The sequence below is a fragment of the Stegostoma tigrinum genome, chromosome 24 (genome assembly GCF_030684315.1).
Source record: "Stegostoma tigrinum isolate sSteTig4 chromosome 24, sSteTig4.hap1, whole genome shotgun sequence".
NCBI lineage: Eukaryota > Metazoa > Chordata > Chondrichthyes > Orectolobiformes > Stegostomatidae > Stegostoma > Stegostoma tigrinum.
In genome coordinates, this window is record NC_081377.1 from 29,183,121 (window position 1) to 29,197,621 (window position 14,501).

General features: G+C 40.7%; 1 protein-coding gene across 1 annotated transcript in view; it reads left to right on the plus strand.

The window, feature by feature from the left end:
• Positions 1–800: 800 nt before the first annotated feature.
• LOC125464884 (taste receptor type 1 member 1-like) overlaps positions 801–14,501 on the plus strand; it is a 34,109-nt gene continuing 20,408 nt past the window's right edge. Inside the window, exons 1-3 of the mRNA XM_059654429.1 lie at positions 801–865; positions 971–1,061; positions 5,302–5,459. Coding sequence (XP_059510412.1) covers positions 801–865; positions 971–1,061; positions 5,302–5,459 — 314 coding nt within the window. The remainder of the gene's footprint in view (positions 866–970; positions 1,062–5,301; positions 5,460–14,501) is intronic.

The following is a 14,501-nucleotide window of genomic DNA, read 5'->3' on the forward strand; positions in this document are numbered from 1 at the left end:
ATACTTGATAGGATGTCCTAGGTACAGGAAATCAGATGTTAAGGGTGCAGAGAGGACTTGTCTAGGTACAAGTCTGGGGATGTTTTACGTCTAAAGCAGAAGTATTCTACATGCCGAGTTCTGGTCGTTGCTCCCAGTTTGGTGAAAATATCTAACTTCCCTCTGCAGGACATGAAGGGAGCTTGAAGAAGATCAAATTAGGGTCCAAGTTCCCATTGATGCATTGAATGGGAAACAGTTCCAAAGTGAGCTTAAGCCTATCAAAGGGAAAGAGTACATGGAACTTTACTCACGGTATGGCTATGTCAGAGGACCCTTGTGGTGCAGTGGTAGTAGCCTACCACTGGACCAGGGGGCCTAAGTTCAAGACCCATCTGCTGTAGCAGTATATAATTTTACCTCTGAACTGGTCTATTAGAAAATATTTACACTTACCCTGGTTTGACTCGGCAGTGCTTAATGTTGACACAGGGTGCCGAAAATGGGAATAGTCACATTCTCATGGATCGTTACCTTTTATGTTGATAAGATCAATGGGGCTCTTTGGCTAGCAAGAATTTATAAGAAAAAGACATTTAAACCTATATGAATTTACATCAGAGACACACACAGAGAACATCAAATCTGAAACAACTTCTAAAGAATAGAAACTGATGACAGAAGAGAGAGCTGAGAAAAATCATTTGTGCTGTTATACTTTGTTAATGTCCTGTATGATTGCTGTTCATTAACAGGATATGTTTTTCAGAGGCTTCTGATGCTCCATTAATACCAGTAGAACAAACTGACAACACATACAAATGGTACTTTTTGATCATTCTGCCCCTGTTTGTGGTGATATTATGTATCATGCTATGCTGTCGAGGTAAGCACAAGAAGGAGAGAACACTCATTTATCATCATTACCAGAACAACATAGCTCATTTGTTGCAATGTTTATTGATGCTACTTGTTGATTGTCTTTCTAAAGAGAAACGAAGATTGGCACTGAAGAGAGAAAGAGCACGAGTAAAGGTAGTGATGTGCGAGGCAACATTCAAGGGAAGAATGCTTGTGAGAATGTACAAGTGTATGAAATTGCAAGGGGGGGGCAGTGGTGGGGGGAGGTGGGTGGTTGAGGTAGGGGGAAGCACCCAGGCACCACTTCAGCCTGCTCCACCATTCAATAGATCATGAATGATCCACCTTCTTGCTTTATTCATTGACTCTTATCGTGTTAAACTCATGAAAAACTCAATGACTGAGCATTTTTCACTCTCTAGTAAATTAACTCCAAAGATTCACGGAGCTGACGGTGAAGAAATTTCTCCTCATCTCAGTACTAAATGGCTATCCCCTTCTTTGAGTCAGTGTCCTCTAGTTCTAGACTCCCCATAGTGAAACGTACTTTTAGCATCTAATTCAATGGTGGCTCAAAGGATGAGTGTATTTCTCAATGTGAGACAGGGCTATGAAGAGCCAGAAAATCCTCAATTTGATCAGCACTTTGGTTGAGGTCAGCTAATATAAAACAATGGGGATTTGTAGTTTGGTGATATATTTTGGCCCATCATCCTGGAATAGGGAGAGGAAACACTGCCCAGTGCTTCTGTCCCTGATCATTATCTCATGAATGCAGCCCAAACTACACTTAGCAGAGACCAAGTGAGGAGAGCAGTACATTCAAGGCTTGCATCCATGATGAAGATGCCACCACAGTCCACGGAATTGCACTCCAGCATGAGTCAGGTCCTTTTGGGTAAGGCAACTAAACCAGCACCCACTGGGCCAAGCTAATAAATAGCTTCAGCTGTACTCCAGTCAGTAACTTGTTAGTCTCTGAGTTGTAGTTACATTTTCCAATCCAGAGGCAATGGGGCAGAACTGGAGGAGTGCCGCATTTTTGGGAGGCATGTTCTTTTGGATGAGATGACATCTTTCGTGGAAGTAAAATATCTCATTTGTCTTTTTGAAGATCTGGTGAATTCTCACCAGTGTATTGGCAAATGTTTGACCCTCGGACATCATCTGCTCAGTATTGTACTGCTGTTTGTAAAGACTTATTGTTTGCACATCAACCATTGAGTTTTCAACCTTGAAACAATGACCATACTTCAAATGTATGGCATTGGCTGTGTAGCACTTTGGAATGTCCAAAGGACATGGAATTTATTATATATGTCCAAGTCTTTCTTGCTTAGCGGTCTATGGGCATGAATGAAAGATTAAAACTAGGGATTTTGTTCCCACACTACAGTACCTTTCTCGTATTAAATCCTATCACTCTCCAAGTTTCAGTAGGAGTGTTATAATCACGCTTCATGAAATTTGTCACACATCTCATCATGAAATATCCCAAATCATCAATCCCTGCAATGGTACCAGCCCAAAAGGGAGTAGAAATAGAACAGAATTTGTCCTGCATTAATACCATTTGGGAATATGGGACAAATAATTCCTGGGCATTCGTTATTGAATATAAAAACACGTCCTTGATTAGATCCCAGCCTGTAACTCACTGTTGAGTATCTGATAATCGATGTATAACTCTGCTTACGTTGTTTGATAAAATTCCAGCCTCTAAAGCTCCAGGTATGTGTCATTCAAAGTATAAGTTCAACACCTCATCCCACTGCCAGTGAAGCTACCCATTTAGATTCCAGTAAATGACCCACTCCATGGTACCTTTTCTTTGTAGCATAAACTATTTGCACATCACCTTTGGATTACAGACTGTTACTCAATCCAGGTCAACCATGGACAACAACGTGCAGAGCTGGATGAATACAGTAGGCTAAGCAGTATCCCATGAGCACAAAAGCTGACATTTTGGGCCTCTAGGCCTGGTTGGTGCTGCTGGGCCTGCTGTGTTAAACCAGATCTGCACTTTGTTGTCTCGGATTCTCCAGCATCTGCAGTTCCTGTTATCTCTATCCCACGTAAACCATTTTTCTATTCCTAAACAATGCAAGACTCTTGATTAGATTTCTGCCTGTAAATGTCTTCCATGTTTCTGCTATTGCACATATATACACCACTGGAACTCTCAGATTAGATGCTTCCTCATATTTGCTACTGAGTCTTCCTTGCATTTATGATTCAGATAATTTAAAATTCATCAATATAATGCAAACACTCCATTGCATGTTACAAAAAAGCGGTAGTTATTTATAGCGAACAAATCTAATACAATCTGGAGTTCCCTTCAAAAGTACTTAATTAGATGTAAAGAGCTTTGGGGTGCGAGTGGTGAAAGGTGCCATTGTAATGTAGCTCTTCCTTTTAGTGAGCTATAGAACTGCAAGATATGCCCTTTATGAGTGGTTGCTGGGAATATAAATTTAACAAGGTTAATAACACCTGTTTAATCTTTGATTATAAATTATTATTGCTTTTTGAAGTGAACTTTCTGGTTAAATCAGTTTGAAGCTGAGCAATCTCTCTGAGAGTAAATTTTAATCATTTGAAGTAACTTGCATTTAAGTAGTTCCTGTTTCACCTTGGGTCATCACACAACAGTTTACAGTAATGACATACTTCTGAAGTGCATTCACTGTTCTAATATAGGAAACATGGCAAAAACTTTGTGTGCATCAATGCCCCACAACAGCAAAAATAAAATGCTGGAAACATGCAATAAGCCACTCATTATATGCATACAAATTAGAAACAGTAGTCGGTCTTTCCCCATTGTCTGCCATTTGATAAGATCATGGTTAATTGATTGCGGCCCTAACTCTACTTTCCTGTCTATGTACTAAATACTTGAATCCCTTGTTAATCAAGCTATCTAAGTCAGCCTTAAAAATATTTAATATCCCTGCCTTACTGTTCTCTAGGGAAGAGAATTCCAAAGGTTAACCCTCTGAGAGAGAAAAAAAAAGCCTTCATCTCCAATTTAAACGTTCAACCTTTTATTTTGATTCTGTTTTCCCTGAGTTCTAGTCTCTCCCATAAGGGCAAACATACTCTGAGCATCTAATGTTTGTAGTGGGAAAAGGTAAATGATGGACTTCTCAGGTTATAAACTTTTTGTTGTAATGACTGTGGGTGTTCAGTCTAGGCCTCCATTCATCATTATTGTAATAGCAGAAGGTTAGAGTCCAGTAAACTAGAGTCAATTTTGCATTATTGCTCTGGCCAACTTGAATTGAGGGCTCCATAAAAGAAAGAATTTACGATTATACAGTGCCTTTCATGATTTCAGAACATTCCAAGGTGGTTTACAGACAACAAAGTGCTTTTGAAGTATACACACTGTTGTGATAAAGTAAATACAGCAGTCGAAACAAAGACAGAGGTTACTGGAGAAACTCAGCAGATCTGGCAGGTCTGTGAGAAGAAAGCAGAGTTAACGCTTTGAGTCGAGTGACTCTTCATCAGAACTGGTAGTGGCCAGGAGATAGTGGTATTTGTGCTGAAGCTGAAGTGGAGAGGGGTGGGGGTAAGAGGTAGTAAGAGCTAAGAGTAAGAAAATGGGTTAGCTGTGCTGAATGCAACTCCTCTAATGTCATAATGGGTCTAGGTGTACATGCGAATGGGTGACTGTGCTAAAAGCAACCCTTGTCATAACGGGAGTGAATGTGGGGTGGGTAAAAAAAAAAAGTGGAAGGATAGAATCAGGCTGTACTGTTGTTGGATTCACTGTTGAGTCTGAGAGGCTGCAGGGTCCCCAGCCGGAAAATAAGGTGTTCTTCGAACATACACTGAGGCTAGCTGGAATACTACAATGTAGAGGAGACCTCGTTGTGAACAGCGAATACAGTATACTAGATTGATTCAAATACAGGTGAATCACTGCTTCACTTGGAAGGTATGTCTGTGGCCTTGGAAAATGAACAGGGAGGAGGTAAACAGAGAATTTATTCTATCTTCTGTGATCGCATGGCAAGGTGTCATGGGGGTGCAAGGAGATGTTGAGAATTGAGGAGGTGTGGATTAGAGTGCCATGGAGGGAATGGGCCCTGCAGAATGTTGACAAGGAAGGGAGGGGAATATTTGTCTGGCTGTAGCATTCTATTGGAGGTGATAAAAATGGTGGTTTATAATCCTTTGTTTTATGATTTACAGCAGCTAATTGACACACAGCAAGCTCATACAAACAGCAATATCATACTGGTCAAATGAATCTGATTTAGTGAAAGTGGTTGATTGATTAATGTTTATTATCAAGTACTAATGAAGGTTTGATCATTAAAGAGAGGTTAATTCACTGTTGGGCATTTTACAGAAAACAAGCAAGCCCTAGTAATATATCCATCCACTGAGTAATGTATTCTTGTATATTTAGCCAATAATATTTTTATGTTTGATCCTTTCCAGAGTGTTTCCCCAGCTTCTTCATTACCCAACATCACAGCGATTACCCCTGAACTTTCTTCTATGACTGGCACAACTGAGCTACACGTAGTGGAGTCATATGTAAACATAAATCACATGGAGCCCTTTTATGTAAATGAGACATTTTCCATAAATGAACAGTATGAAGAATCTATTTATGAAAATGATGCCCTGAACCAATAATGAGTCTTGATTATGTGGCTATTGATGAACTTGTCAAGAATTTCTTCTTCCATCCAATGTTATTGCAATTGCTTTCCTTTCTTTTGATCCAGAGGCATAAAGACTTCAAGTCTCATTTCAGAAAGTTGAACAAGTAATCAAAGTTGACAAATCCAGCGCAGTACTGAGAGAGTGCTGCAATTTTGGAGGCACCAGTCTTTGGAAGTGCCATTAAACCAAGGCCCTGTTTGCCCTTCCTGTTGGCCACAAAGGACCCAGTAACATTATTTTGGAAAGCAAGTTGAAGCTTGTTGAGGAAAAATTTAGTACATTTGGCCCCTCATCTGTCTGCCATTCAATAAGATAGTGGCTGATCTGTGTCCTAATTCCATTTATGCACCTCACATTGTTTAACACCTATGCTTAAGAGAAATCAATCAATAAACTTCAGAATTAAAAGTATTAATTGAGAGTCTTACATTTCCACCTCCCATTTAAATGTGCTATCATTTTGGTTATACCCATATTCATTTTACAAATAAGGTTAAACATGGCATTGTATGTCATTAGTACTTCAGTTTTTTGAAGGAAGGCTTGGGTAAGATAAAACTGGGTGGGAGGAAGCCTTCGTGGGGAATAAGCTCCAGTGCAAACAGCTTGGGCCAAACAAGCAGTTTCTGTTCTGAAATTTCTAACTAATTCTACACTAAGGACATCAGGAGTTAATTATAATGACTAACCCTCCATTTGCTACTGATCGGCACAGATAAAATGAGCAACTATAAAAGAGAAATTTACAAATTACCTGGATGCGTACAGATCTGATTCCACTCCAGAAGCTTGACAACATCCAGGTCAAAGCAACCGCTTGATTGGCACCACGTCCACAAGAATCTACTCAATAGCAGCAGATTGCTATCCACAAGTGCATTGCAGAAATTGAGCCTTAGATGGCATCTTCCAAACCCATGAAGACCTCCATTTAGAAGAACAAATACATGGGAACACCACCAGTAAGTTCGCCTCCAAGCCATTCACTATCCTGATTTGAAAATATATTGCCATTGCTTCACAGTCGCTGGGTCCAAATCTTGGAATTATCTCCCTAAACGCATTGTAGGTCTTGCTAAGCACATGCACTGCAGTGGCAGCTCACCACTACCTTCTCAAAGGCAAGTATTGGGGGTTGGGGGGGGGAATAAATGCTGGCCAGCCAGTGGTGCTCACATCACACAAGTGAATAAAAAGAACTGAGTTGCATTTGAAACTCCACACTTGAATCCTTCCACTTCATGTAGTGGATGCCTAGGCTGGAATTTTTAAGAACATGTTCGAAGCAGCATTTATCGAATGTGAGAGATAATGGGAACTGCAGATGCTGGAGAATTCCAAGATAATAAAATGTGAGGCTGGATGAACACAGCTGGCCAAGCAGCATCTCAGGAGCACAAAAGCTGACGTTTCGGGCCTAGACCCTTCATCTGATGAAGGGTCTAGGCCCGAAACGTCAGCTTTTGTGCTCCTGAGATGCTGCTTGGCCTGCTGTGTTCATCCAGCCTCACATTTTATTTATCGAATGTGATTAGGAGCAGTAATTGGGACTGTAATCTGTAATAGGTCCTGTCCCTTTAAGGCCATCTTCAAAAATTCCAAGGGTGGTGTTATCTTCTCCAATCTGTACCCCCTCCCCATCCCTCTGATTGTGACATGACATCATGAAGTGGGACAAGTGCTCCTTGTAATTTTATTTCAGAATGTGAGAGTGAATTACTTCCTCCTTTACCGATTTCACATGGCCGTGAGCCCACACTTATTTGAAAAGGTAGAATTGTCCACAGCCTGCATGGAGAACTTTGGGATGTTACACTGCCATTAGCTTACAGAAGATATTGTATCGGACTGAAATTCGACTAATTCCAGCAAATATACAACCAGTGTGTGTGATCCAACAGATTGATTATCGATTAGCCTTTCCCATTCACAGAAGAAAAAGCACCACTAGTCTAATGCCTCTGCCCAACACTGGTGCCTGGTTTCATTCTGGCAAACCTCTCCGCGTGGTCCATAAAGCTATGCCATTCATCCTGAAGCACGATGCCATGAGATGAACATAATACAATTTATTTTATCTATTTCAATTTATTTTCTTCCACATCTCCAGCTGAATGTGCAGGTGTGAATGCCTGTCTTCCTGTGCAGCAAACACCCAGCGTTCATCCAGCTCCATGCATCATTATTGGCACAGTGTTACTTCTGTTATGCACATGATTATATACCTGGGATTTGACCCTAACCCTTTTGTACTAGATTCTTCCCAAGATATCAAGCAACACAGTGACCCGAACAGAATGTCCACACGCTAAGCGATAAATTGAATCCCATAATTTCGTTCCTGGATTTAAGGTCTACTTCATCTATGTAGGAAACATCTAAAAGTATCTCCACATGTCCAAAATTAATTGTACAATTTAATAGCCTATATAAATGACAAGGATCACAGTAATTAATGTAGTCTATCGCTTCCGGTTTGTTTTCTGTTCGTAATTTTTACAGTTCATTAATAAAATGATTCAAACTTCTTCTAATTGTGAATCAATCATCTAATAGACTCATCAGATTTTCTAACTAGATTAATTCCAAACCACTATTCTGTCAGCCAGTTTGCACATAAGAACTGAGTTAGTCAATGCTTTGTTTCACGTGTGATTGATTAAGCTACTTTGATAACTAATCCTTGTAAGTGCTGTTGAGGTGTGGTAGCAGTGTTCCAATCCCTGGATCAGGAGATCTAGATTCAAGTCCCACCTGCTCCAGAAATGTGTCATAACATCTCAGGACAAGTTGATTAAAGATCTTTATACACTGCTTGATTGCCCAAGCTTGTGGTTGGAGGTGATGCTTTAAGTACCAACACCTGGGAATACTCCAGAAATGATGTGGGTTCTGAGCTGTGACCAAGCCTATGTGCAAATCCTATCTGTTTGTAGATGCTTTAAAGTTTAATAAATAATTTTTAGCTAAGAATTATCTCTGCATTTTTCTGAGATATTCAATCATAAGATACAACACAACCTTGTGAATATATAACAGGAACTTTTAAAAGCAGCTGTTCAAAGTAACGTAAGTTCATTGATTACTTGCTCCTCTTTCACTCGACAACTGTTAGCCTCAATTTTAAACCTTGACAAAAGAGGAAAGTTGGGGACGGAAGCTCTGCTTCATCAGTGTCATATGTGCAGGCACACTGCAGTCTGTGCTGGGCCAGCTGACGTCAAGGACCATGACTGCACATGCACGAGGACTAATTTGGCAATATGGAGAATCATTATGATTTTTAGACAAAATTCCCATGTGCTGGTGATGGGATCTACTTTAGATACCACAGCCAGCTTAACTCTCACAAAAGTCATTCACTTGAGTTAAAATCAAAGCCCTGATGTAATTCTGGGGTTCTGCCGCTCATAGCAGAAGAAAGATCTTGCATTTAGTTATCACCGTTCACTACTTCAGGGCATCCTAAAGCATTGTGCAGCCATATAGTGGTTTTGAAGTGCAGTCAAAATGAAAAGTACAGCAGCCAATTTTAGCACAGCAATTTACCACGAACAACAATGTGACAATGAATGGATAATCTGGCTAATGGTTAACAATTAGAAAGGACATTAAGAAGAACTTTCCTGCTTTATGTAACATTGCACTGTAAGACTTTTAGGCTGCAGTCAGGGCCTCAGTTTAACAGTTCAATTAAAAGACAGCACCTCTAACAGAGTAGCACTCTTCAGCACTGCACAGCTTGTTTGGAGTTTATGATGAAATCTCTGGAGTGGGGCTTGAGCCCACAATTTGTCTAGTTCAGAGCTAGGAGTGCGCCCACTGACCCACAGTAGGTGCCAGGTTTAAATAACCACCTTTGAAGTTGGGATAAACTGCCCAAGGACATGAATCTAATAACCAAATAAAGGTGCAAGATGGAATATTTCATCCAAATTTTGACTAATTTGTTTGACTAATCGGTTCCACCTGCACTCGTTGCTGGGAAACCATTGCACTTCAGGCAGAAAAAATGCAAAGGAGGCCAGTGTGGTGAAAAACAACGTGTTGTTCAGAGTTGTATTTGTCCAAACTGTTGGCACCCATTTCTGCTGAAAGGTGAGATGATAGCCATGCAACAGGCAGATATTTTAGCTATGTCCCACTTATTCTGTCCTTAATATCAGGACGTGGATCAGTTTGAATGGGTGTTTTCTAGAAACGTAAGAACAACAAAAGGCCATTTAGCCCATCAAGCCTACGCATGACTGATCATCTACCTCAGTGCCTCTTTCAGCAATGATAACTATCGTGATCACTAATTCTCGGTGTCAGAGTCAAACTTCATGTGTGAATATTGGCTGAAGGTCTGAAAGTCTCCATATTGTTGGAAACTTACCTCAGTAAGAGAGAGCTCTAGAAAACAATACACAATAGATTAATGGAGAGGGGAGTGGACAATTTTTGAAAGGAGTTTATTCACTGATATTAGAAAGACACAATTCGCTTTCCTGAAACAGTGAACCCCTACTTGTTTCAGTCTGCTGCATTCTTACAGTTCACTTCAATTCTACTCACACTAACGAGTGAATATTAGTGAATGAACCTCCAGGCTGACAACTTGCATTTATATTCGGACATTTAATGAGGAAAAACTACCCAAAGACACTGCAGAAAATCAATGTGAAAACAAAATTTGACCCTAAGACACATAAAGAAATATCAGGACAGGTTTGGTCAAAGAAGTAGATGTTAAAGAGCCTACTAAAGGAGGAGAGATAGGAAGTGGCAGAATGGTTTGTTGGGGGAATTCTAGGGTTTAGGTTGTAGGCAACAAAAAGCATAGATTCTGGCAGGAAATTGAACTGTGACTCATATCTTCCCACTTTATGTCACTCTGGGCAGGTGTTTAATATCCGGCACTAATATAATGCTGGTAGTCTTAAAGCTGCAACTGACTGACAGGCATTCCACACCCCTGCCTACAACTGCCTTCCTTTACAGGTTTCATATGGCCATAGGACAACATAGCAGAAGTAGGGCACTCTGCTGATTAGATCTATGCTCTGCCTATCAATGCGATCATGGCTGATCCTTCACTTTCTTGCTGTTTCCCCATAACCTTTAGATTAGATTCCCTACAGTGTGGGACAGGCCCTTCGGCCCAAAAAGTCCACACTGCCCATAGGAACATCCCACCCAGACTCACATACCCCTGAACAGTGCAGGCAATTTTAGCATGGCCAATCCACCTAGCCTGCACATCTTTGTTGGAGGAAACCAGAGCACCCAGAGGAAACCCACGCAGACATTTCCTTCCTTATTAAAAATCTATCTCGGCCTTGAATATACTCAATGACTCAGCCTCAACTGGCTTCTGTGGTAAAGAATTTCACAGATTCACTACCCTCTGAGTGAAGAAATTCTTCCTTATTTGTGTCTTAACTGTCTGACTCCTTATTCTGAGATCAGAACTGTCTGGTTCTAGATTCTCCCAAAGAGGGAAACAACCTTTCTGTATTTACCATGTCAAGTCCTCTAAGAATCTAGTACGTTTCAATCAGGACACCTCTTGTTCTTTGATATTTCAATGAGTACAAGCTACAACAAATACAGTACCTACTCAACCACTCCTCATAACGTAGTCCCTCCATACCTGATATCAATGCCAGAGTCCTCAAATGTTCCTCATACATTAAGCTTTTCATTCCTGGGATGATTCTCGTGAACCTCCCCTGAAACTGCTCCAGAGCCAGTACTTCCTTCCTGAGAAAGGAGGCCCAAAAATGCACACAATACTCCAAATGTGGCCTGACCAGAGCCCTATAGACCCTCAGAAGTACATCCCTGCTTTTATATTCAAGTCCTCTCAAAATAAATGCCAAGATTGCATTTGCCTTCCTGACTACCAACTCAATCTGCAAGTTTACCTTGAGAGAATCCTGGACTAGAACGCCCAAGTCTTTCTGTACTTCAGACTTCTCAATTTTCTCCCTATTTAGAAAATAGTCTATGCTTCTATTCTTTTTATCAAAGTGCATGACCTCACACTTTCCCACATTGTACTCCAAATGCCACTTCTTTGCCCACTCTCCTAACCTGTCCTAATCCTTCTGCATCCTCCTGGCTTCCTCAATACTACCTGTCCCTTTTTTTCTGTATCTTTGTATTTCCTGCAAACTTGTCCAGAATCCCCTCAGTTCCTTCATCTAGATCATTAATGTATAAAGTAAAAAGTTTTGGTCCCAACACTGACCTTGTGGAACACCACTTTTCACCGGCTGCCATCCAGAGAAAGACCCTTTTAACCCCACTCTCTACTTTCTGCTAGACACTCAATCTTCTATCATGCTAGTACATTGCCTCTAATATCATGGGCCCTTATCTTACCCAGCAGCTTCCAGTGCAGCGCCTTGTCACAGGCCTTCTTGAAGCCCAGGTGGATAACATCCATTGACTCTCCTTGGTCTAACCTGCTCATTACTTTCTCAAAGAATTCCAACAGATTTATCAGGCATGGCTTCCCATTTATGAAGCCATACTGACTTAGCCCTATTTTACCATGCACTTTCAGGTATTTAGAAATGTAATCCTTCACAATGACTCTAAAATCTTATCCACGACTGAGGTTAATCAACTTATAATTTTCCATACTCTCTTTTCGAATAGGGGTGTCATGTTAGCAATTTTACTGTCCTCTGTCACCCTCCCTGATGCTAGAAATTCCTGTACTATCACCACTAATGCCTCCATTATCTCTTCATCTATTTCCTTTAGAACTGTGGGGAATAGTCCAAACGGTCCAGGTGATTTATCCACCTATAGGCCACTTAGTTTTCTAGTACCTTCTCCTTGGTGATGGCCACCATACTCAGGTCTGCCCCCTGTCTCTTTTGAATTTTGGGGATATTACTTGTGTCTCCCAAAGTGAAGACTGATTCAAAGTACTTTTTGAGTTCCTCAGCCATTTCCTTGTCCGCCACTACTATCTCTCCAGTGTCATTTTCCAGCGGTCCAATATCCACTTTTGCCTCTCTTTTGCCCTTTATGTGTCTAAAGAAACTCTTACAGTTTTCCTTTATATTACTGGCTAGCTTATCTCCTTTTGAACTCTTCTCCCTCCTTTGTTTTGTTGCCTTCTGTTGGTTTTTGTAAGCTTCCCAATCCTCTGGTTTCCCACCGCCCTTCGACACATTATACACTTTTTTGCTTTTGTGCAGCCCCTGACTTCTCTAGTCAGCCATGGTTGTTTTATCCTCCCTGTGCCATGCTTCTTTTGCCTAGGCATGAATTTTTGCTGTGTCTCCTGAATTATTTCCAGAAACTCCTGCCATTGCTGTCTGCCTCATTTCACAACACTAAATCCAGTATTGCCTGTTCCCTAGTGGGCTCTACCACAAGCTGCTTCCAAAAAGCCATTGAATGTTATTGTGTTTGTATCCTCTCTTTCTTCAGTAGTTTTGGGATACTACTAGTGTCTCCTAATATGAAGCATGATGTAAAGTATTTATTCATTTCCTGATTCTCTATCATTATTTCCCCAGCCTCACTCTCTAAAGGGACTTTATTCACTTTGTCTTCTCTCTTCATTTATACACATATAAAGAAATTCTTGCTGTGTGTCTTGATATTACTTGGAAATTTACCCTCAAAGTTTATTTTCTCTCTCTTTATTATCTTTCAGGTTATCTTTTTGTGGTTTTATAACTTTCCTGGACCTTTGACCTCATCCTAATCTTTGCCAAATTAAATATTTTTTATTTCAGCCTGATGCTATCCTTAACCCCCCTGGTGATCCATGGTTGATTAATTGCCTTCCTAGAATCCTGCTTCATCACTGGAATATATTGTTGCTGTGAGCCATTAGCTATTTTTTTAAACATCTCCATTGTTTCTCTTTGCTGCTAAGCTCCTTCCCCCGTCCACTTCAGCCAGCTCTGCCCTCATTCCTGTGACTAACTTCACTTAAGCTTTGCACCATTGTTTCTGACTCAAGCATCTCTGTCTCAGACTGAATGCTAAATTCTATCACATTATTGTTACAATTTCTGAGGGGATCTTTTACTGGGGCATCATTTATTAAATCTGCTTTACGACACAACACCAGGTCCAAAAATAACCCGATCCCTGATTTTATCTACAACATATTGTTCTAGGAAACTGTCCCAAATACAATCTGTGAATTCTTCCCCAGGGCTTCCGCTGCCAATCTGCATGAAGTTTAAAGTCACCCATGATTAGTGTACTGCCTTTGTTACATGCCCTCATTATCTCCTGATTTGCTCTCTGTATCACCAGAAAGCTACTGTTAGGGGCACAGAGACTATGCCTACCAGTGTCTTCCTTCTTCTTTTTGTTCTTACCCCTAACCATATGGATTCTACTTCTTCTGATTCAAGGTTATGTCTTGCTATCTAACTTATTCTACCCTGCACTAATAATGCCAACATTCCTAGAATCCTTCTTCATCACTGGAATATATTTTTCCTGCAAGCCATCAACCATTTTCTTAAATGGCTTATTTCCTTTCTGTCTCTCCTTTTGGAAAGTCACATGCCCCTGAATATTTAGTTCCCAACTTTGGTCTCCTTGCAATGGGGAGGCAACAGCCTAGTGGTATTATGGCTGGGCTGTTAATCCAGAGACCCAGATAATATTCTGGGGAGATAATGACAACTGCAGATGCTGGAGAATCCAAGATAACAAAGTGTGAAGCTGGATGAACACAGTAGGCCAAGCAGCATCTCAGGAGCACAAAAGCTGATGTTTTGGGCCTAGACCCTTCATCAGAGAGTTTTTGTGCTCCTGAGATGCTGCTTCACCTGCTGTGTTCATCCAGCTTCACACTTTGTTATCTTTAATATTCTGGGGACCCGGGTTTGAATCCCGCCATGGCAGATGGTGGGATTTGAATTCAATAAATATCTGGAATTAACAATCTAGTGATGACTGTGAATCCATTGTCGATTTTCAGGAAAAACCCATCTGGT